The following is a 21,279-nucleotide window of genomic DNA, read 5'->3' as shown; positions in this document are numbered from 1 at the left end:
AACAGAGTATTCTCAAATGCAGCTGTCAGTCATGTCAGTGCATTTTCGTAAACTGCGGAAAAACTGTCAAATAAGCAGTATAAAAAACAACAGAAAAAAAACATGTTTTTTCTCATACTGTCCGTCTGAATATACCTGTATTCACCCTCTGTCTGAAACACTCCATTCAAGTGCCTGTCTCTTTAAGACCCCCTCACACAAAAGCCCAGTCTGCTTTGATTGGTCATTGGTCAGCACCAGCTTCTCTGCACCATCATTGCAGCCAGGGGATGACTTACACAGCAATGTAACACTACTTTCTACCAATATATAGTATACTTACGAAAGTCCTGACGACCTTAAAAGTTTTTTGAATACTGGCTGTGTGTTTCTCTGTGAAATGAGTGTTTTGATGCTTTCACAGTATTTATATAGCACCTAGACTTGCTTTATATTTAAAAAAAAATGTTTTTCACTGTCATCTATTGCCAACTCTTTTATTCGATATTCTCTGCATCAGTCATGTCATCCAGTACTGTTTCCTCTGAACCCTATTTCTGTTTTCAGTGTTGGCAGATGCCGTCCCCTTTCCAGATGAAGATGAGGGGGAAGCCTTCGACTTTGATGACAGCGGTGATGACATCCCTGAGGCTGACCGCCCACCCCCTGCACCTCCAGCTCCTCTAGCCCCCAGCATCAAGGATCAGAGCCAAGACTCGACGGTGGCCAGTAACCCTGAGAGCCATGCCCCCATCCAAGACCCCCCAGCACCTTCCATCACATCCGACAAAGCTCCATCATCAACAGATTTAACAGCTGCCACAAGCAGACTCTCCACAGCAGGTGGAGCAACAGCAGAAGGACAGGGGACATCTGCTGCTGAGGGGACTGTTGACATGGAGACTGATTTACCACCACCTCCACCCCCTCCTCTTGATGAAGACGCAGAGACAGATCCTGGAAGAACAGGTTTGGAGCCCACAGTTGTTTTTTTGGCTCTAGGGGATTGGGACTATTTGAGCTGAGTTTAGCCTTTTCTTAGAGCAGAAGTTCTACATTTTTGTTTTAAAATGTGTTGACTGCAAATAATGCTTTGAATATGCTTTGACATTTCCTAACAGCAATGAAACACTCTCCACATTCTCCTGTCATGTTTGTGTACATTATCTGGCTCCGATCGAGCCCCTCAGCTCAGGCTGAAGTGGGGCAGTCTGTCTCTTTCATGACACCTTGTATCTCTGGCTGCCTGGTGCTGGAGGTTGTCTGGCTTTTATCACTGCAAGCCCTGACAGCAGCAGCAGGCAGGACTAGGCTCTAATTATTCTCACTCACAACTCACTCATTTTGTAGTACTATAGCAAAGAGGTGTCAGGACTGCACTAATCTTTCAGCTTTTATTGGTGATTAAAGCATAAAGCATGTATGATTGACAAGTCATTGGTTTTTGGCCTCCTTTGATCAAGTAAAAGTGGTGCTTTGGTTAACTCACTGATCAGAGAAGTTATTATAATGCTAAAGTTGGAGGTTCAAACCCTTTCTAACCATAATGATTAAGTTTGGTCTTTGTAATTTTCCAAACAACAACTTGAAAGAATGTAATAAAGAAATCTGAGTGTGGCTCTTGCACCTGTAGGGGAATTATTACATCACAGAATTACTCTTTTTACACATAATCTCTGTGGGTTTTTCTTTATATCTGTGAAGTAAGTATATTAACCTTCTGTTTCAGTTTCAGAGCATTTTATGTTCACATTTTACTCATTTGTCACTGTAATATATATGTACTGTATGTCCAGCACACCTTTTATGAGAACAGCAAAATCATGGCTAGAAGAAAGGAAACCCTAAAATGTCTTTTGTGCAGTGCCTTTAATAATATTAAAAAAAGGAAATCATGGTTCCCCAGTTGCATTGAGGAGCATTAAATTTAACGGTTTCTACAAGATGTGGTTACTCCATACTGTTAATTTTATTTGAAAACTTTAATTGAGACCTATAGAATAAAGATAAAGATTATTGTGATTAACTTTTTCATCATTCAGCATTCATCACAATAGATTTGTTCAGGTGCTACAAGAAGATTAAAAGCAATTGTTTATTTCTTTCTGGCTATGTTAAATTAATTTGGTCATTTTGTTCAAGAAAACAATCTTTTTAAACCCACCAGTGGGTTACAGATTTCAGAGGCTTAACCCTTAATAGGGGACTCATTGAAATACTTGCAAATTCCAAATTTCAACCCTGGAGAATATTGGAGGATATTACATACAGCCAGAATGTGTAAAAAAACAAAAACATACATAGCCAGGCGGCCATCCGGATCCGCAGCCACCCGGCGCAGCTCTCAGACCGTACAAAGTCGTACAAACACAATAACTCTGTTTGTACGACTGTTTCTTGCAGATTTTTTTTCTAAATGTTTCATTTTTACATTGGAGGTCCAGGTCAATAAAGTTAATATTATTATATTGTTATCATACTGATTGGTCAGATGTCATGATGTCACTGTCTGTGACGTAGCCTGATCTTTGCTGATTAGCTGGAAGAAATCCATGTGGCTCTACGACCAAACAGAGAGCCATGGGGACCTCATTCTGATATCCACTGAAGTTACCAAATATAGTTCTTTGCCCGATAAAGGGTTACTAGTCAAATGTATTATTGTGCAATTAAAAGTAATTGTAATTGTTATTATGCCTGACATCTTCCCATTGTTGTCATGTATCTTGCTGATGGATCTTCTTTCACTCACCAGGCACTGAAAGCCAGGATGCTTCCATGGATGACCCTCACCCTCCACAGGCTGTACCCAGGAGCTCCTCCCAGGGCAAAGTCAACCCTTACTCTGTGATTGACATCACTCCTCTCCAACTGCAGCAGCTCGAGCAGCAGCACGGACCCTCCTCTGCTGCTACATCACCAGTGGAGCCCAAGGAACGGGAGGGAGAGTCCCAGGATGTACACACCAGCCCTGTTGGCATCACTTCAGGATACTCAATCCCAGTGCCCTGTGGCTATGCAACTCCCTCCGGTGTACCACTCATCACGCCAACTTACACCACACCTGTCATCATTCGACACCTATCTGTGGATGAGGACGGTAAAGTAGAGGCTGCAGCAGTGGGAAATGTTCTAAATTATAAGGATTAAAAAAATAATGATAATAACAAGGTAGATAAGGTGTTGACTTGTATTTTGAAACATGCAAAACAGCAGAAAAATCTCTGGATATCAAGGTTCTGTTTATTCTTTACTTTGAGAGAAATTTTTCCTCTTCTTCCTCTCTGCTCTCAGAGCTAGATATACAAGGCTGTGACACGTAAACGCTGTCTCAGCTACTGCTATCCTCTGTCCTTTCTTCTTTCTCTTGTTTTTCCTAAAGCCTTGCCACAAGGAAGTAGGGACTAAATTTAGCCCTCCCCAAAGATCTCTGTTGGCTGTGAGGATTTTCCGGTTTCCCTAAAATCTAGCTGTAGCGGAGTCCAGCCTGTGGCCTGGCATGCTGAGGAGTCTGATTACACTGTAATTATCCTACCAAGGTCACACCAGATTGGAATACACAGATGTTTTAGTAAGAGAGAGTTGGAAAGTCAGATTTGTGTGATGATCTAGAAAAGTATTTGCACTTTTGCAGTGTTGAGATTTCAGGCCATGATATATATGCATAGCAAGGACATTTTGGTACAGTTATCTCTTTTGCCATTTCCAAGTTCATTGGAAAACAGGAGGTTTATCTTATCATGGAATTTTAAATTGGGTACATGTGTCAAATGAAATTTATGGAAGAACTTTTTTCCAAAAATATCGTCTTGACTTCACTAATCATAGACAATCTGGGATATATGGAATCATCAGTGACACCTGGTGGAATATAAACAAAGTTACAACTGAGTTTCTAAATCTTTTTGGCTCGCTTGACAGAAAGTATGCTGAAGTCTGCCCCATATATTTTATTCTATATTACATTCAAAATGAATCATTACTTGTTATTGTAGAGTTCCATCTATGCTCTGTACAATATTCTACAATAGCATGCCATTTTCAAATTTATATTGCAGCTCTTGTGCTTGGATCATGAGAAGTGAGAGACCTAAAGGGGTTACAAGTAAGAACATGTAGTGCATTGTAGGTTTTCTGTGTGTAATTTTTTTCTGTTTCCTCCTTCAGTGAGTGTGGTTGGGACTGGCAACACATCTGTTGACAGGTATGTGGTTTACTATAGAGCTAGTGTGTGTCTACACAAGCCATGTAATACATATCAGGCTTTATCTTAAGATAGGTATGCAAAGTATAGGCCTGGGCGATATGATGATATAGCAATATAAAAATGTGTATTCTGTATGTTTTTTAATATGGTTTCTATTGCGATGGGTAAAAAACCTGTAGCCAAACTGCCTTATGAAATATTTACATCATTTGGACGACTCTTTAAGTTCTGATCCTTGCACATGGAAGCAAAGCTGGAAAAAAACAGAAAATACTTTTTTTTTGTTACGTATTTAATTAACACAGTATATATGAAATAAACACATGGTAAAGCGTATTTTTCTATTTATCTATTAAAATATGAGGAAAAAAACAGATACTGTGATATATATCAATAATGAATTGTGAAATTACCTGCATAGGGATAGAAGATTTTGGCCATATCACTCAGCCTTTGCAAAGTAAGTTATATTAATATTTACTGGGCCTTATTAATATCGTATAAATGACAACTATCTTCAAGTCATGTCAAAAATGATATTGTATTAATACAGAAAAATATGGAGTTATTTCATGGTTTTCTGACATTATATGGAATAGGAAAATATAAATTTGTTGTGTCATTGATGATAAAAAATATTTAACCAAGATTATTGATCAGAGGCGAAGGCAATAACAAGTAATTGATTTTAGACTGAATGCCTCTGAAAAATAGAACCATGGTTGGAAATTATAAGAAATATTTATACTATGGAAAAGATGACCAATCAGTCTGAATTAGAGAAAATGTTTTTGTTTGTGAATTGAAGAAATAAATTATTTAAGACACAGTGGAAAATGATTATGGAATAACTGATATATAAATGGCAAGATACTGGATTTATACACTCCTTTCTTCAATAATGGGCACTTGTAACCATGGCTGTTTTATTTCTGCTTTTAGTTTATTTTACTTTGTTTTGTTTTTCTACCTTGCTGGTTTAAAAGTTATCAGTTAACAAACACACTACTTTTGGTTGTATGTACAAACCAAAACTTAATGAACATTACAGTTAAAAACAAAGGAACATTTATATTATATTTATTATATGTTAGAAGAGTTCTAATCTCGTTTGTTTGCCTGTTTTCAGTGTTTTCAGTGAAGAATATCCAGCTATTAGAGAAGAGGATGCTTTGGCTAAATGGGCATCGGATCCTGCCAACACTGCATGGATGGAAAGTAAGGAATGACATCAAAAAGAAACAATTGCACATTTAGTCGAGATACATGCATAATATTCATGCAAAGAATACTGCTGTTGTTTCAGTTCTCTCTACTTGCCTCTGCACACCAAGTGCATGCCTTCAGGCTGCTATTATCTTTTTTTTCTTTTCTTTTGACACCACTGAATTCCCAGACACTTCCTTCCCTGTTCTTTTGAGGAAGCAGGCCCTTGTGTGTGCTTTTCTTTTAGATCCCTTCTACATTGCATCCTGTTAGTTGTGTGAACAAACTAGCTATATGATGTGAGAAATCATGCATTGGTTATTGTGAACGGTTCTTTGTACACTTCAGATCCAGATGAGGTGATTTATGATGACGTGCCCAGAGAGAACTCTGACTCCAACACAGGTATGAGAAAATTCTTTTTCATTCCTACATTTCACAAATTCAGAATTTTTAGTTCCAGTCTGCAGCTGTAAGATTGTCAGCGCTGCTTACTTTCACTTCTGTTGCCCTAATTTCTTTAGTCAAAAACTAGGATACTTGAATTATTAATTTCAGCTTTTGCATGAAAATATTAAGCTGATGTATTCAAACACAACATTCAATCAATATTTATCTTTGTGACGTTCATGATTTCAGTAAAGTAGATCTGTTGCATTGAATAATAACACACTATGGAACTGCTCTTAACAGCATAAGCTTACAATTTATGTATTACAAGACAAGGATATATGCATATATATATATATATATATATATATATATATATATATATATATATATATATATATACATATACATACCGTATGGTGTTGTGTTTATGCCTATTATGCTACTAACCATTGATAAAATAACTCTACAAAATGCTCTGTAATTTTCTTAACTACAGTATTTCTGGTTACATTTTCTATGTCTGTGCTGTTCTTTTCATCCAGATCCAGATGAGATGATCTATGATGATGTGGAACTTGGCGAGGAGGGAGGCTGCAACAGCTCCCTCGATAACGGCTGGAGCTCTAGTGAGTTTGAAAGCTACGACGAGGCCAGCGACGGGGAAGGTCGCGCTGAGAATGGCCTCCCCCACGCCTTCATGAGAGGAAAGCCGCCACAGAGGAAAACCCATGTGTGTATATCATTCACCCTCCCTTTTTTCTGTCAGCTTTACAGACAACAAACAACTCTTATTGAGCAGATGACAGCAGTTGATAGAGCAGAGATTCTTTTTTTTGTAATTTGCAATGCATTTATAGGGATGTCAACTGTTCTACCCTGAACTGTCCACTCTGATATATTTGTTTATATGAGGTTAAATTTCTAGGTGGAAACAAATCATCTTATTTTTAACCTGTAGTCACATGATTTGTGGATCAAGATTTTAATAATGGACAATAATGTGTGTATTTTATGAGGAATCATATCAACAGTTCAACAGTTCAATCAACAGTTAATTTGCCTCTGCAGATATTCGAGAGGTCATTCTAGCCTCCAGCCAGCTTTCTGCAGTCTGTAATGTTTTGGGTTGTGGTTTTGAGAATTCAACTTCACTTTGTTTTCAGTGTACCATGGTCAGAACTTTATGATTGCTTCAGGCAAAATAAAAATCTGATGAAATATTATCAAATGCCAATGACCTTTGAAAAAAGATGGAGACCACTGCCCCCAATAGTTTGAAAGCAATTTTATTTATATTTCATACTGCATTTTGTAATTGAATCTAGTGTCAAGTAAAAAAAAAGTTAATCCATGTTCTAAGTCTGATCGTAATTGTTTTCTTTCCCTTATTCATGACTTAAGAACATATGAAAAACAGGTTTTGTCAGCATCATTTTTTTCTTACTTGCCTGTCAAGGCTGCCATATGACTCAGATCTTGACAATTTTCCAGTATGTTATGCAAGTCCCATATTTCAGTACCCATAACCATCAGATCTAAGGGTGGCATGCCCTCTGGAGAAGTACATTTCTTCCTCTGATGCACAGTCAGCAATCTAGTAACACATATATGCAAGGTAATTCCAAAACCATAACCAGTAATGCCTGCTTTGCTTTTGTTTAGCTCTCTCAAGATCTGACACGCTTGAAAGAACACTATGAGAAAAAGATGAAAGATCTAATGGCAAATACAGTGGGGACGGTAGAGCTGCAGCAGTTAAAACAGAAACACGAGCAGAAGGTAAACTACCTGAGGCTCACCTCACCTGCCTGTGCTAGACAAAGTAGTCCCGACCTTTAACTCTCAGTCTAGCTAACCACTCTGGGTGTCTCTCACTGCCTTGGTACCCTCATCCTGCTCCATATGTGAATGACTTGTGGTGGTGGTACTGGTGATGGTCTTGCATACAAATCATTTGCCTCCCTGTCTGCTGCACTTGCCTGTCATGTTATATGTTTATGCATTGGAGGTTGTGAAGCTTGGGGATTTATTTTGACACTAAACTACCTAAAAACTGCAGAAAATATTAGTTGCATTTACAGTGTCTCTTCAAATGTAAACCAGACATCATATATTTAAGCACTGTGTAACTTCCAGCTCTTGTCCCACTTACATTGTCATTCTCTGGTCACCTTTGCTCTCCTGTTATCCTGCATTACACGATCTGCAGCGATCCTATCCTCATCCATACTCTAACACTGCTCCTGTCCTGCTTAGCTCAGTTCAGTAGCCATAGGGTTAGACAAAGTAACCTTTGATTGATATTTTCAACTGTGAAAAAAAAATACTTTGTGTCACTTTGGCGATATACTGTAGATAATAGTGTATTTTTTGTTTCATCAAAGATGCAAAAGCTGGTGAAGGCAGCTAAGGATGGGACCAAAGATGGGCTTGAGAAAACCAAAGCTGCAGTGAAGAAGGGGCGCTCTTTCATCAAAACCAAGTCGTTCTGTAACGGTATGAAATTACACATTTCCCCACAGCTCTTCTGTTTATGTTAAATCAGTGACAGTTTCAGTATTTTAGTAAAGGGCAACATTGTATGGCCAGGACAGCATCTTTCTGTCTCTTCAGCATGGTGGCATGTTTCTTTAATTGCAATCATTTATCTATGGTGCTTTACTTCTTTTTTTTAATCTTTCAGAGAGGAAGTCGACCTGTTTTGAGGATGAGGAGTCTGAACTCTTCATTGAGGTGGACTGTTTCAATGTTGAGCCAGTGCTGTCTCCAGCACCAGAGGGTCTTTCACAGCAACAGGTAAACAAAACATGCCCTACTTCCATCCCGTTTTATGTAAATCTTTACTGTTCTGTTAAGGAAAACTAGGCCAAATGTCTGGAGACTAATGTTTCGGTATTTCTCCTCTAAAGTTGGTGAGAAGATGTATATTGGGATCTATATTGGAGAGTGAGAAAAACTATCTTGAAGCACTGAAAAGGATATTAGAGGTATGCAAGTTCAGCTGCAGTGATTGTCAAATCCTCTTTGAAGTGTTTGTTCTTACAGTGCACTTTGTCTGCTTCATCAGCAATATGAGAAGCCTCTGTCCCAGATCGAGCCAAGGCTGCTGAGCGACAGGAAACTGAAGATGACCTTCTATCGTGTGCGTGAGATCCTGCAGTGCCACTTCCTGTTTCAGATAGCCCTGGCGAGCCGTGTGGCAGAGTGGGATAGCCTGGAGATGATCGGGGACGTCTTTGTTGCATCGGTAAGATGGGGATGAAATTTTTTATTTTTTGATAAAGCTTTATATTAAAATCCTTGTAATAAATGTAAATTAATAGGTAATTAGGGCCTTATAACTCCTTAAAGGATTATTATTAACAATAGTTTGGGTTAATGAGAATATAAGTGTTATTTAAGAATTTAAGAAGTATTATTAATAGCATCAAAAACATGTTTATTGTTGGATTACAAGACAGTTTAAGCACATATAAGAAAACCTTAACTATGCTTTTAACTATGAACCTATTAGCAGTCAATTAGTTAGTAATATTTTTTTGCAGCTACTGAATCTGAATCAAGAACAATGCCTTGTTATGGTTAATAAATTCTTTATCATGCATGATGCTATAACTAACACTTACAGACATCTAAAGGACTACAAAGCCCTATTACTGTACATACTAGACACTTACTTCAAGGACCTGAATATAAAGTATTGCCCAACCTTTTTACGACAACTTTACCATCATATGAAACATAAGTCTACTTTAGCTGCGTTTTTGAATCAGTTTGACATTTATGGCATTTCTGATGATAACTTGCAGCAGCCTCCCTTCCAGACCGCCTCACTTCATGTCAAAGACATGTGCTCTCATGCAGATGCAGAAAGCTGCACTCTGTCCTATTATAGTATGTACTCCACCCTCCTCTTGTCTTTGGCTGCTTAGCAACTCCCAAGGCTGGGATCTTCAAAACAAAGACATCATCTCCCGCAATCCTGTTCAACAGTTCGCTTTCTTGTTTTTCTAAGAAAACCGACCCGATAGTGTGACATCAAAAAAGCAGTGAGACCCCTATAAAATATGCTCACTGCCCTCTGTCATGTCACAATTCTTATCCCATCATAAAACAACAGAACTCATAGCCATTCCATATGAAATCTGGATCCCCAAAAAGTTGGTATGCTGTGTAAAACGTAAATAAATGTGTGTGTGTGTGTGTGTGTGTGTGTGTGTGTGTGTGTGTGTGTGCTTTCTGCAAGATTATTTATTTTTATTTTTGGTGGTGAAACAGGAGTGTAAAGTCAAACGTTGTTCTTCTTTTAAAATCAACTTTCACTCTAAACTATTTAAAACGCCGTCCACTGCTAGATCGAAAGAGAGTTTTGCATCTGCTGCAGCCATGTTGGATCCGTAAGAAAACTACAAGCTTCCATCTGTTGAGTAGTACGCGTCATCGTCTTGCCGTCCCTCCCCGTTCTGTGATTGGATCCCTAAAACAGGGCTAAGAAACGGCCATTGTTGCCAGACTGCCTGCAGGTTCAAAATGAAATTGAGCGGGCAAGGCAGTATGGGTATACCCAGGCTAGTGTTTGATTGAATGTAGGTCAAAAAAGTTTTTTATAATTTAAGTTCTAACAACTGTTTCTCAACAGTTCTCAAAGTCCATGGTGCTGGATGCCTACAGTGAGTATGTGAACAACTTCAGCACTGCAATGGCAGTAGTAAGGAAGACGTGCGCCTCCAAACCTGGCTTCTTGGAATTCCTCAAGGTTTGAGAAAAACACACACACACATGTTAAACTAGCAGTGGAATTACAGTGTAGTGTGGAAAACTGTGTAAATAATATTGTTCTTGAATAGGGACATGTTTTCTTTGTTTGTGTTTTTTGTTTTGTTTGTTATATTGCATGATTTTATGTTTTAACTATTTATAAAGTGAAATTCTCACTGTTGTCCTGCTCAGGAAAGTTAATAACATTAAATGCATAACAGACCAAATCATTTCCTCACAAAAAAATTTATAAATCTACTCAAAAGTGCATTAACTAGCCTGGAAAATACAGCTCTGCACCCTGCTAGCATGCCTTTCATTCCTATTCCTCTATCACTTGCATTAGTTTATGGTTCCTCACTACACTACAGTAATACAGCTTCTCACCTCCAGCATCGTCAGGAGACCAGCACAGACCGAATGACTTTGTACGGCCTGATGATGAAACCTATCCAGAGATTCCCACAGTTCATTCTGCTCCTTCAGGTTTGATGAGTTCTTAATTTAAGCTCCTGTAACACTAAACTGCAGTTTACAGATCACACTATACACATTCACCAGCAGAGGGAGTTCCATACACATAAATCAACACACTTTGTTTTTCAAAGTACTTACTTCAAGGGGAGGTGAGGGAAAAGCTCAGAGGGGAAATGGTTTCCTCAGATCTCTTTTAATCCATGCTCTGGCATATTTACTTTTCCTGTGCCTCTTGCAGAAAACCTTGGCAAAAATATAGGACACTGGGTTGCTTTCATTTTTTTAAATAAACATGGTTAACAGCAGTTTTGACTGTACTGGTTTCTATTATTGAAACACAATAAGTCATGAGGATGTGTGCTATATAGATATTAAAAAAAATGGATGAGTAGGAGCTGTTTGATGTGATTATGCAGATGTATGAAAGAGTACAGATCCAGTTTTTGTCATTAATTGCATGAATTGGTCCTCAACAATGACTGACTAATGTATGACTTCCCTGTGTGTCTGCATCAGGACATGCTGAAGAACACACCAGTGGGTCATGCAGACCGTCTGCCTCTACAGATGGCCCTGACTGAACTGGAAACACTAGCAGAGAAGCTCAACGAAAAGAAGAGGGAAGCCGACCAGCGCTGCGAGATCCGTCACATTGCAAAGGCCATGAATGAACGCTACCTCAACAAGGTCTGCCTCAACGTGTGTGTGCATGCTTGTTGTTTGAATCATGCAGCATGATGCTCTAGCTCGCCGGAGTCTTGACACATGAGGTTTCTGAAATGGGCTCTTTTTTTTATATGCTGACTGAGAAAGTGGTAAGAGTTGATGATGCATTGCTCAGTCAGTGTGCACATTTTTGGCTGATGTTTGATTCTTTTAGCATATGCTGTGGCATTTCTCTCTGTCCCCAGTGTGGGCGGCCATCAGGCACTTGAGCTTCACATTCTCTCAAGTATTCTCTTGCCTGAATAGCATATTTTTAGCACATGAATTTGCACATTTGCACACAATACCAGATTTACCCAGTGTGCAATTATTTGTCAGCCACCCACACTGGCATCTATGTAGAAACATGTGTTTACAAGATACCCTACATGGGGCAGAGGAGTTTTGTTCATCATGACCTTTAATTGCAGAGAGTCACTTTTGAAAGCCATGTATTACATGCTGTTACCCAAAGTGGATGGTTTCACAGTAGAAATGACAAAAAAACATCGGGGGAGGACTGAATTTTTTAGTTAAATGCTCCCGGACACCCCTGATACCCAGAGTTAAAGAACAATAGGTTGAAAGTCATCAGGATTGTGTCTTGTGCAGTGATTAATATCAGTAATCTTGGTTTCTGTCTGATCTACATTCTTTGTCTGGGCTTGGTATTGTTCGCTAAATACTTGAATCAGAGATCCAAACTCCTACTGTACCTTCACTTAGTATCCCTCTGACTTAATACCTTTATCCCTTAGCTTCTGAGTAATGGCAGCCGCTACCTGATCCGCTCAGACGACATGGTTGAGACTGTTTACAATGAGCGTGGTGAAATCATCAAAACCAAGGAGCGGCGTCTTTTCCTGCTCAATGATGTTCTCATGTGTGCCACGCCCAATATCCGGTAAGAGTGACCGCAACCCAGACCTGTTCTTAATCTCTCCCTTAATTTGCACCTTCTCCTGTCCTCGGATGCCATGTCCTGTAATCTTTTTACCATTTTACAAATTTAGAAACCCATTGTAATATGTGTATTTTGTTCATATAGTCCACTTTATCTACTGTAAGTATAAGTAGCTCCTGACAGCTATAGTAGCATCTTAAAATTAACTTTACTGAAATGAAACTCAAGTGTTGAGAATTATGGTAAGCTCTGTATGTAACTAGTGTCCTTAGGATGATTTATGACCACACTGAGTCAGTAGGTTTGGGCCCATACGTACCCACCGTGGCTTGTTATTTAGCCAAGAGTGATGGTGAGCCCAAGCTTGGGCTTTTCAGCTTCTGTCCTGTAATTGGTACATGTTGGTCACCATTTACTGCCTCAGAGAAACATGAACTGACAGATATTTGGTTTTCCAGATGAGTGACATTTGCCTCCTCCCAAACATGGCGTCCGTAGCACTCATATGTCCTCCTCACACATTGCAGAAGAGACATTTTTCTCCACAAATAATATTAAGCCTTTTCTCATGACCTTCATCTCTTTCTGTTGCGTCCAGATGTCAGGATGGCAGTGGAAGCGGCAGTGGCAATGCCCCACTCGACCAGAAGTTCCTCTTAAAGTGGAGCGTGCCTTTGAGCTTTGTGGAAGTGCTAGAGTTCGGATCCAGCGAGGACATGGGCGACAACAGCCGATACCCAACATCTCATTCTGGGGAGAAGGTGGTCATCAACGCTAAGCCAAGTACGAACCACAGTGTCACACATTATTATTTTGAATCAGTTTTCCTGTCTGTCTGTGGCTCTGTTTAACTCTCCGTCGACTGGGGGCAAAAGGCCTGGAAAAAAGGTACTAGTGATGAACTAGCTGAGTTATTATTGAGTGCCAAGTAGGTTAAGGGGATTTGAGACTCTGGGGAAGGAGCCAACACCTGCTGGTCAGTTAATTGTTTGTGCTTGAGGGCCGGTTAATAAAGTTTTCTTTGGTGATTAAAGGTAAATATATTTGCATGTGCTGGACCCTATACAACCTGTAGATTAGAGGTTGTATAGGGATTTTAATGGGGACATATTATGGTAATTGTCACGTTCATACTTGTATTTTGGGTTTCTACTAGAACATGTTTATATGCTTTAATGTTCAAAAAACACCTCCTCAAACTGTCTGTCTGAATATGTCTTAACACTTCTGTCTGAATCACTCCGTTTTAGTGTCTGTCTCGTTAAGCCCCCCTCCTTAAAAAGAAAGCCCAGTCTGTGCTTATTAGTCAGTGTTTCTGTGTCTTCCACAAATGCACTTTTGACATCTCTGCACCATCATTGCAGCCAAGGAATGACTGTAATGACATTATAGTTGTGACATCACAACCCTACAGAAATCCTAGCTGCTCATTTACAGGCACTGTTTGTGAATATGTGCTGTGTGAATTTCTCCATGGATTGAGCTTCTTGAAACGTTCACAGTAATTAAATAGTGCCTAGAACTGCTTCATAAAAGCAATTGTTTCATGCTGGACATTCACAGCAATTTCTAAAATGGTGTCAATCCTCCACAAACCATCCAGCCCGAGTGTGTATTTTTTCCTTTTGCAATCCTTCTGGTTTGCTGGCTGCCCAGTCCAATGATTTCAGTCTTTCCACTGGGTTCTCCCCTGTCCTAGACAGCTGCTCAGCCACTTTAAAAGGCCCAGATCAGACGCACAAGACAGAGGCATAACGAAAGTGTATATTTTTGTGGTGACAGCACTGCAGTTTTTATTCTAGGATGTAGATGGTGTGTATTATGTGTTTGTGCAGAGGTAATGTTAGTGCACATTGCTGCGCTGGTGAGTGCTCTGCTACTGTATGATCCCTTGTCTGTCAAAGGTTGTACTGAAGCTGAGGTCAAAGGCTCTGGAATCACTACCACTGACAAGCACACTATAGCTCAATCTCTCTCACACTCTCTATTGCACCCATCTCCTGCCAGGCCACCTGTCTCCCTCTGATACTTCACTGAGCTATATGAAGTGTGTACTTAACAGATGGCGAGGCAGACCTGAGCATCATCTGGTCCCTCTGTGGGTTTTCCGAAGGCTGCAACTGACAGACAGTTGCCTTATTTTAACCCGATGTGATGATATAAGAGTATGTGCACTGTCCTTAAATCCCTGAGGAAGACCGTATGGGCTTCAAATATATTGTTTTTATTCTTACAATTAGCAGTTAATTAAAAGAGATGTTGTGGAGGTTGATTGTGAGATTACATGATTTGACCAAAGTGCTTTAAAAAAAGTGTAATTGAATGAAACTTTTAATTCCCTTAGCAGGATTGAATTACAGACAATAACTTGCTTACCTTCACTAACTTCCCTCGCTCTGATTTAGTCATTCCCCAACCGACTTCAGCTCTGTGTGTCTTTGGGAATGTGTGTGTGCGCATACAAATGTGTGCATTGTCCAGGAACTTTTAACAAGTGGAAACAATCGTTTCTCAGTCAACTGTGTGCAGCCAAAAGCAGCTCGGTGACCAGCCTGCTCGAAGACAATGAAAAGGCTCTCCAGCATATGATGTCACCTCTTTCCGAGTGTCTCTGCTCAGTTCAGCTCTTCTCTACACTGCATAGCAATCAGACCACCATGCAGCCCGTTCATTTCAAGTTCCATTTTCCTGCTGCTTACAGTCAGTGTGTAATTTGTAGATATATTGTTTGATTTTAGTATGTGTGTAATTGCTGGGATGACTGGCATGTTTCCTGTGGTGCTGCCAGACCTGTTTTGTGAAAAAAAAAACTTGTGGTATTTGGCACTCTCACAAAGAGCCATTCAGGAAGTTGGACTCTGGTAGAAATGAGTTACACAGTGCCAGTTTTGTCTGTGGGAATAGTCATTTGTAGTTGCATCTTATAATTTGTACTGTTAAAATACATATATTATACAGCAAAAGACCCCCATCCTACACAGATTACAGGGCTTCTTCACCCCTTCCAGTGTTTTTTTTTTTTTAAAAGGGGATGCAGCGGGTCCTCGAAGGGAGTTTAAAGGTCAACGATAGATCCCACATAGAAGTGGTGTACATCTTCTTAAAGCTGGGAACCTGAAGATTAATTTGAAGCTTAGCATTGTGTGTCAAATTTTTATCAATCTTAAGTTCTTACAACTCCTGAAAAAAATGGGAGATATAACATTCTTACATGAAACACATTTGAAAAACGAGGAATTTTGTAAGTTAGAAAAAAGCTCAGATATTTGCATCATTCCACAGTATAGCTAAAAGACAAGTAGCTATCCTCAATCAAAATAACATCTCCTTTTAAAGTTGAAAAAATGCCAAATGTTCCCCTAAGTAGAATCTTAAGATAGCACTCTATCATATGACTACAGATAACCTGTTGTAGTTGCTTTTGCTCCAAGCATGACAGGTTTATTCAGCATTTCTGCCCCTGACCTGAATTCAACCCCCCGTGTCTCCTCAGCCTTTGCTCAGACAGATGAGCCATGAAAATTGCATACAGCTCCGTGACAGAAGGCAGATAGTTGAAGGGAAAAAACACTTTGCTACAAAAGGGCAACACACAACCAGAGAATACATTTCTCATTTTATTTGATCTGAACGGTTTATGTAAATAAATGTTTTGAAGGTTGGCTGTGATTTGATACAGTGACATGAGTGTAATACAATAAGAGGTTGTTGACCATGAAAACATCAATGAAATCCAAAACCCATAAACGCCACTGTAGGCCCGCTGTGCTCTGTGTGTTTGGGTGCTCATGCATGTGTAAGGACGACAAAGAATTTCTGTGTTTGCGAGCAGCCGCTTGTGTACAAACTGAGAAGGAGACATTTTTGAGTAGTTCTCCCAGAGACCACCTACTAATGCGGATTTTGGCGATGCACAAACAGGGGTAAAGTGTCCCCTTAATGCCCAGTCAGCGAGACCTTCAGGAGAGGACTGGACTGGGTTGCCATGGAGTTGAAGCACCGGCAAACTGTGTGACTATTGAGGAGGAGAAGGAAGCAAAGGGAGAAGAGAAAGTAGAATGGCAGAAACAAACAAAGTCATTTTGGTGCCAAGGACTCTGATGGGGTTTAACTGTTCGTTCACCGATACACTCTCTCAACGGTTAATGTTGTGTGCGCTGAAATGTTTGCAGTTAGGGTTTAATTTGAAAGAGCTCTGTGCATGTTAATTGAGGCGTTTGATTGAATGACCTCGATATCTTTTCTGCTGACAGTTAAGCCAACTGACAGACATTCCCCCTGTCCTCCTATCCTTCATGTTTGCTTTATTATTTATGTATGTGTGTGTGTGAAAGAGAGAGAGAGAGAGAGAGAGAGAGAGAGAGAGAGATAGGAAAGGCCTGCCAGACCTTTGATGAGCTATGTGGTTATGTTCTGTGCAGCAGTGCACACAAAGCAAACCGTTGTTTCCTTTTTAATACAGGAGAACACAGTAAGCGCTCTCGTCACATCCCATAGTGTCATTAGGTTTTCAGAAATGATGAGAGGCAAATACCTAACAGCATACCTACTGCAGCAGACATGCAGTAGGTACACAAGTAAAGCACATAAAGGATGATATATGCTGACATGCAAAAACAAGAACACAATATTTGCGTGGCCTCGGAAAGCTAACACTAGATCATACTGTTCTTGTGAACAACGAGCACACTGGTGAGAATCACTGCCAAGTTTGCAGAGCTGTCACCGCTCCCCGTGAGAAACTGACTGATTGGCCTTTATTGATCTTCGTCTTTGTTAGTCCCAGTTTTACTGCTTCTGTCATCAGATTGGTCTCAGTCGTTAATGCTTGTGTATCCAACTTTCTATAAGGGGACTGTTGCAGCTTTTCAGGTCTGAGCTAATTTTCCCTGATACCTTTTAAGGCTTTTATTCTTTCCAGCTCAGATAAGGACACAGCTTTTTATGTAGGATTGTATTCACTGCTATCAATGGGTTGAAAACAAGGCTATTACTTACCTTTTTAATATGAATCAATTAAAGTTTGTAACAAACACTGTAAACCTCAACTTTTCATGTAGCTAGTTATTAAATATTTTTGCTTTTGTGTGTTTCTGCATAGACAAACTGTACATGGGCCCCGGTCAGTTGTACCAAGATCTGCAGAACCTAATCCACGACCTCAGCCTGGTTAACCAGATCTCCGGCATGATCGGCAGCCTCAAAGGCAACTACCAGGTACTGTATGACACAACCAGTTTTAATATATGTCTGTTTAAATAATTAATATAAAAATTAATTGATTGATCTGAACACAATTAAACATATATTTAATATTTTGGGGAACTATATCCAACATATTCCAGGCAGTTACAGTATAATACAAATGGAAAGTGTCCTTGTACAATAACAAACATCACAATAATTGGTTTATCTTGATTAACAATTAAATAATCTGCAGATTTCTATTCTTGATTTATCCCCTTGTCTATAAAATGGCAGAAAATAGGGGAAAATGTCCATCCTAGTTTCTCAAAGTTTAAAGTGATGTCTTTACATTTCTTGCTTTGTCAGTCCAAAACCCAGCAATTCTCAGTTCAATGTGATATACAACAAATAAACAGGAAATCTCCATATTTGGAAGGCTAAAACTAGCATTTTCTGCCATTTTTGGATGACAAATTACTTTAAAGATTAATTGATTATCAAAATAGTTGGTGATTATTTGTTTGTTGATCAACTAATCAGTAACTCTTCTAATCACAGCAGTTTCTAATCTCAGTGATCTTGTTTTCATAACTTTTGGAAGCCAACATTTGGTAGTTACAATTTGATTCATCCCCAGCCCTAATAATCTAGTCTTCTTTGTTCATTGGGTTTTATTAAAGTTAGTATTAAAATAGAATTCCATCTAGATAACCAGCATTTGCTTAGCGTGGGTATACCCATACTGCCTTGCGTGCTCGATTTAATTTCGAACCTGCAGGCAGTCTGGCAATGATGGCCGTTTCTTAGCCCTGTTTTAGGGATGCAATCACAGAACGGGGAGGGACAGCAAGACGATGATGCATACTACTCGACAGATGGAAGCTTGTAGTTTTGTAGTTTTCTTACGGATCCAACATGGCTGCAGCAGACGCGAAACTCTCTTTCACGTGTTTGATTGGCTAAGAGCTACGTACAGACGCTTTTGATAGACATTCGTAGCACCCAGTAAACGGCTCTGGAGGATCGTAAACCACGCCTCCTCTACGGAGAAATTAATTGCTGGTGGCCGGACTGGATCTCATTTGTGATATAGTCTGGCATTAGCCAGGCTAGCATTTTCTCTTGTCTGAAAGGAAATAAATGTCAAACAAAATCATGTAATAAAAACTTGAGGTCTTCACAAAGGCTTCAAATTAATAGACGTCATAAATATAATTTCACATAAATACTTGTGGTTTGTGTCATTTTGACAAAATATGAGTTGAAATAGTTATACAGTCTATTAATATTCTTGGAGGCTTGCCAGAAGTTGACATAGACAAATGTTCCTCCAGTGTATCTCAGGACTTTTAAAATCACATTCATCGTGTTTCCCCTCAGATGTCCATAAGGGCTGGACTGTTTGGAAAGCATATAATGTTTAAGCTGTGGAATGTGCCTGCGTGGGCAATTTGTCTCAAGGAGACTAGGAGTCTCTTAAGTCTTGATTTGCACCATTCAGGCCTGTCATATCATGTGGCCACACACACACACAAGCCTGTCTGTGCTGTTGGGATGAAGGTTTAGTTTGCAGAGCACAGCATGAGTGTGTGTGAGGCTGTGTTTGTGCTGTGCTGGTCGGTCTGTCAGAAGCAGAGTGGGAGGCAGAGCAACAGAGAGCCTCTCAGAGAGACATGTGTCCCAGAGATGGAGGGAGGACCGGAGAGACTGATGGGAAAGGAAAGAAGCTGGACTGAGATGTTTGCTAAGCATTTTCCTTAGTACTAAGTTTCATAACCAAACGATACCGACAGTGTTCTAATAATAGATATACTGAAAGGTTTTCATACATTTTGGAACCATGTATTGAAAGTCAAGATATCCTTGTGGTTAGGTCGCTTAGATCGTACTATTTGAAGTGTATGTGAAGATGCAATGTTGGAATGTAACTGAGTACATTTCCTCAAGTACTGTACTTGAGTACAATTTTGAGCTACTTGTACTTTACTTGAGTAAACTTTACTTGTACTGTAGGGAGGTAATCAGTAGAAATATTATATTAAATCAACTGTCTGAAGTTCCTGTTTCCGTTCCTGTTTCCGTTTTTGTGTATGTAACTCTGTGTATATTGTTTTGTATGTCATTACAATACTTACCTACTAGGTATATCAGCTGTAACTCAGTAATTGCGTCAAAAATGCAGTAGAACATGGCCGGTTAGCTCAGTTGGTTAGAGCGTGGTGCTAATAACGCCAAGGTCGCGGGTTCGATCCCCGTACGGGCCACATACTTTATAGTATTGACATGTGGCCAGTTATCATAGTGTACAAAGGTTATTCCACCAACTCTGACATACATGATATGTATTCAGGGATTTGCTCACCATGTTACCTTACTACAGTTTAGCATATTCAGACTGCACTATGTAATCATGTAGTTTACAACATGAAGTTGACCCTAAGTTGGCTTTTCTGGAAATCAATCCATTTGGTCCAGTAACATTAAGGAAGTCTAATATAGTCCACCTTCATGTGCGACTAACCAAATTGTATAAGTATGAATGGGGCCCCAACTCCAAAGCTGAATCCAATTCTCTTTATGCTAAGTCAAGCTAATTAAACCAAGCTAAGATTAGCCAGTTAAACCAAGCTAAGATTAGCCAGTTAGCTTTAATTTCACTATGCAGCATTAATCTTGCATTTATTACTTTGTAACATAGCTGATAAAGTATTTATGAAAACAGCAAACTAGTTGGTATCAAAGCTCAACAAGATGATACATGAACATGAAAATGATATCAACATGATGCCGGTCAATCACGTTCAGTCTCATACATGGGACATCACTGTTTTGGCTAATGCCCAGGAAAATTGCTTGAGCCTGTTGAGTGTTGGAACAAGTTGCTCAGTTGCAGACCTTAGTTTAGGTTGATTATTCAACAATATTTTACTCTATTTACAAAAACAGAGAACAAAGACACTGGGAGCACACACAGTCCAATATAATGCAGTCAAATACAAAAACAACACAAATTGCATCCTCAGAAATATGTGTATCGGATTGCATTAGAGTGACAAGGTTTTCTATCTTTGTGTCACTCAAAGAATGCCATTTGATAAACGTGGTTTATTGATGTTTACATGCACTGAAGTATGTTTATTCTTCTGAATTTCATGACTTTTTCTCCTTTTCTTTTCCTCTATTTTTTCCCCTTCTATCCCTCCAATTTCCTTGTGTACAGAATGTAAACCCCACAGTGGCCCATGATTGGGTATCAGGTCTCCAGAGGCTCATACTGAAGAAGGAGGAAGAGATCAGGGCAGCTGACCGGTGTAGGATCCAACTCCAGCTGCCTGGCAAACATGACAAGTTCGTGTTTCAAACACATACATTCACAAATCTTTCTTTCTTTCTTTCTCTTTCATACAGACAGACAGCACATGACACGTTCTAACAGTCTCCCATCTCCACCCTTGTCTTGTTT

General features: G+C 39.5%; 1 protein-coding gene and 1 non-coding gene across 3 annotated transcripts in view; both read left to right on the top strand.

The window, feature by feature from the left end:
- Positions 1–21,279, top strand: part of arhgef10 (Rho guanine nucleotide exchange factor (GEF) 10) — a 61,389-nt gene that overhangs the window by 15,596 nt on the left and 24,514 nt on the right. The window contains exons 3-20 of one of the 2 annotated variants that reach the window (XM_059353615.1): positions 547–948; positions 2,735–3,079; positions 4,147–4,183; positions 5,316–5,404; positions 5,741–5,797; positions 6,328–6,515; positions 7,448–7,564; positions 8,170–8,281; positions 8,469–8,581; positions 8,695–8,772; positions 8,853–9,032; positions 10,425–10,541; positions 10,937–11,029; positions 11,537–11,707; positions 12,484–12,629; positions 13,228–13,412; positions 17,731–17,846; positions 21,037–21,164. In XM_059353615.1, coding sequence (XP_059209598.1) covers positions 547–948; positions 2,735–3,079; positions 4,147–4,183; positions 5,316–5,404; positions 5,741–5,797; positions 6,328–6,515; positions 7,448–7,564; positions 8,170–8,281; positions 8,469–8,581; positions 8,695–8,772; positions 8,853–9,032; positions 10,425–10,541; positions 10,937–11,029; positions 11,537–11,707; positions 12,484–12,629; positions 13,228–13,412; positions 17,731–17,846; positions 21,037–21,164 — 2,674 coding nt within the window. The remainder of the gene's footprint in view (positions 1–546; positions 949–2,734; positions 3,080–4,146; positions 4,184–5,315; positions 5,405–5,740; positions 5,798–6,327; positions 6,516–7,447; positions 7,565–8,169; positions 8,282–8,468; positions 8,582–8,694; positions 8,773–8,852; positions 9,033–10,424; positions 10,542–10,936; positions 11,030–11,536; positions 11,708–12,483; positions 12,630–13,227; positions 13,413–17,730; positions 17,847–21,036; positions 21,165–21,279) is intronic. The other variant, XM_059353616.1, reaches the window with a different exon arrangement.
- Positions 20,007–20,080, top strand: trnai-aau (transfer RNA isoleucine (anticodon AAU)). Its single transcript has one exon. It is a non-coding gene; the product is annotated as a tRNA-Ile (tRNA).

The sequence above is a fragment of the Centropristis striata genome, chromosome 16 (genome assembly GCF_030273125.1).
Source record: "Centropristis striata isolate RG_2023a ecotype Rhode Island chromosome 16, C.striata_1.0, whole genome shotgun sequence".
NCBI classification, from domain to species: Eukaryota; Metazoa; Chordata; class Actinopteri; order Perciformes; family Serranidae; genus Centropristis; species Centropristis striata.
Note: the sequence above shows the minus strand (reverse complement) of the source record. Positions and strands in the feature narration are given on the sequence as shown.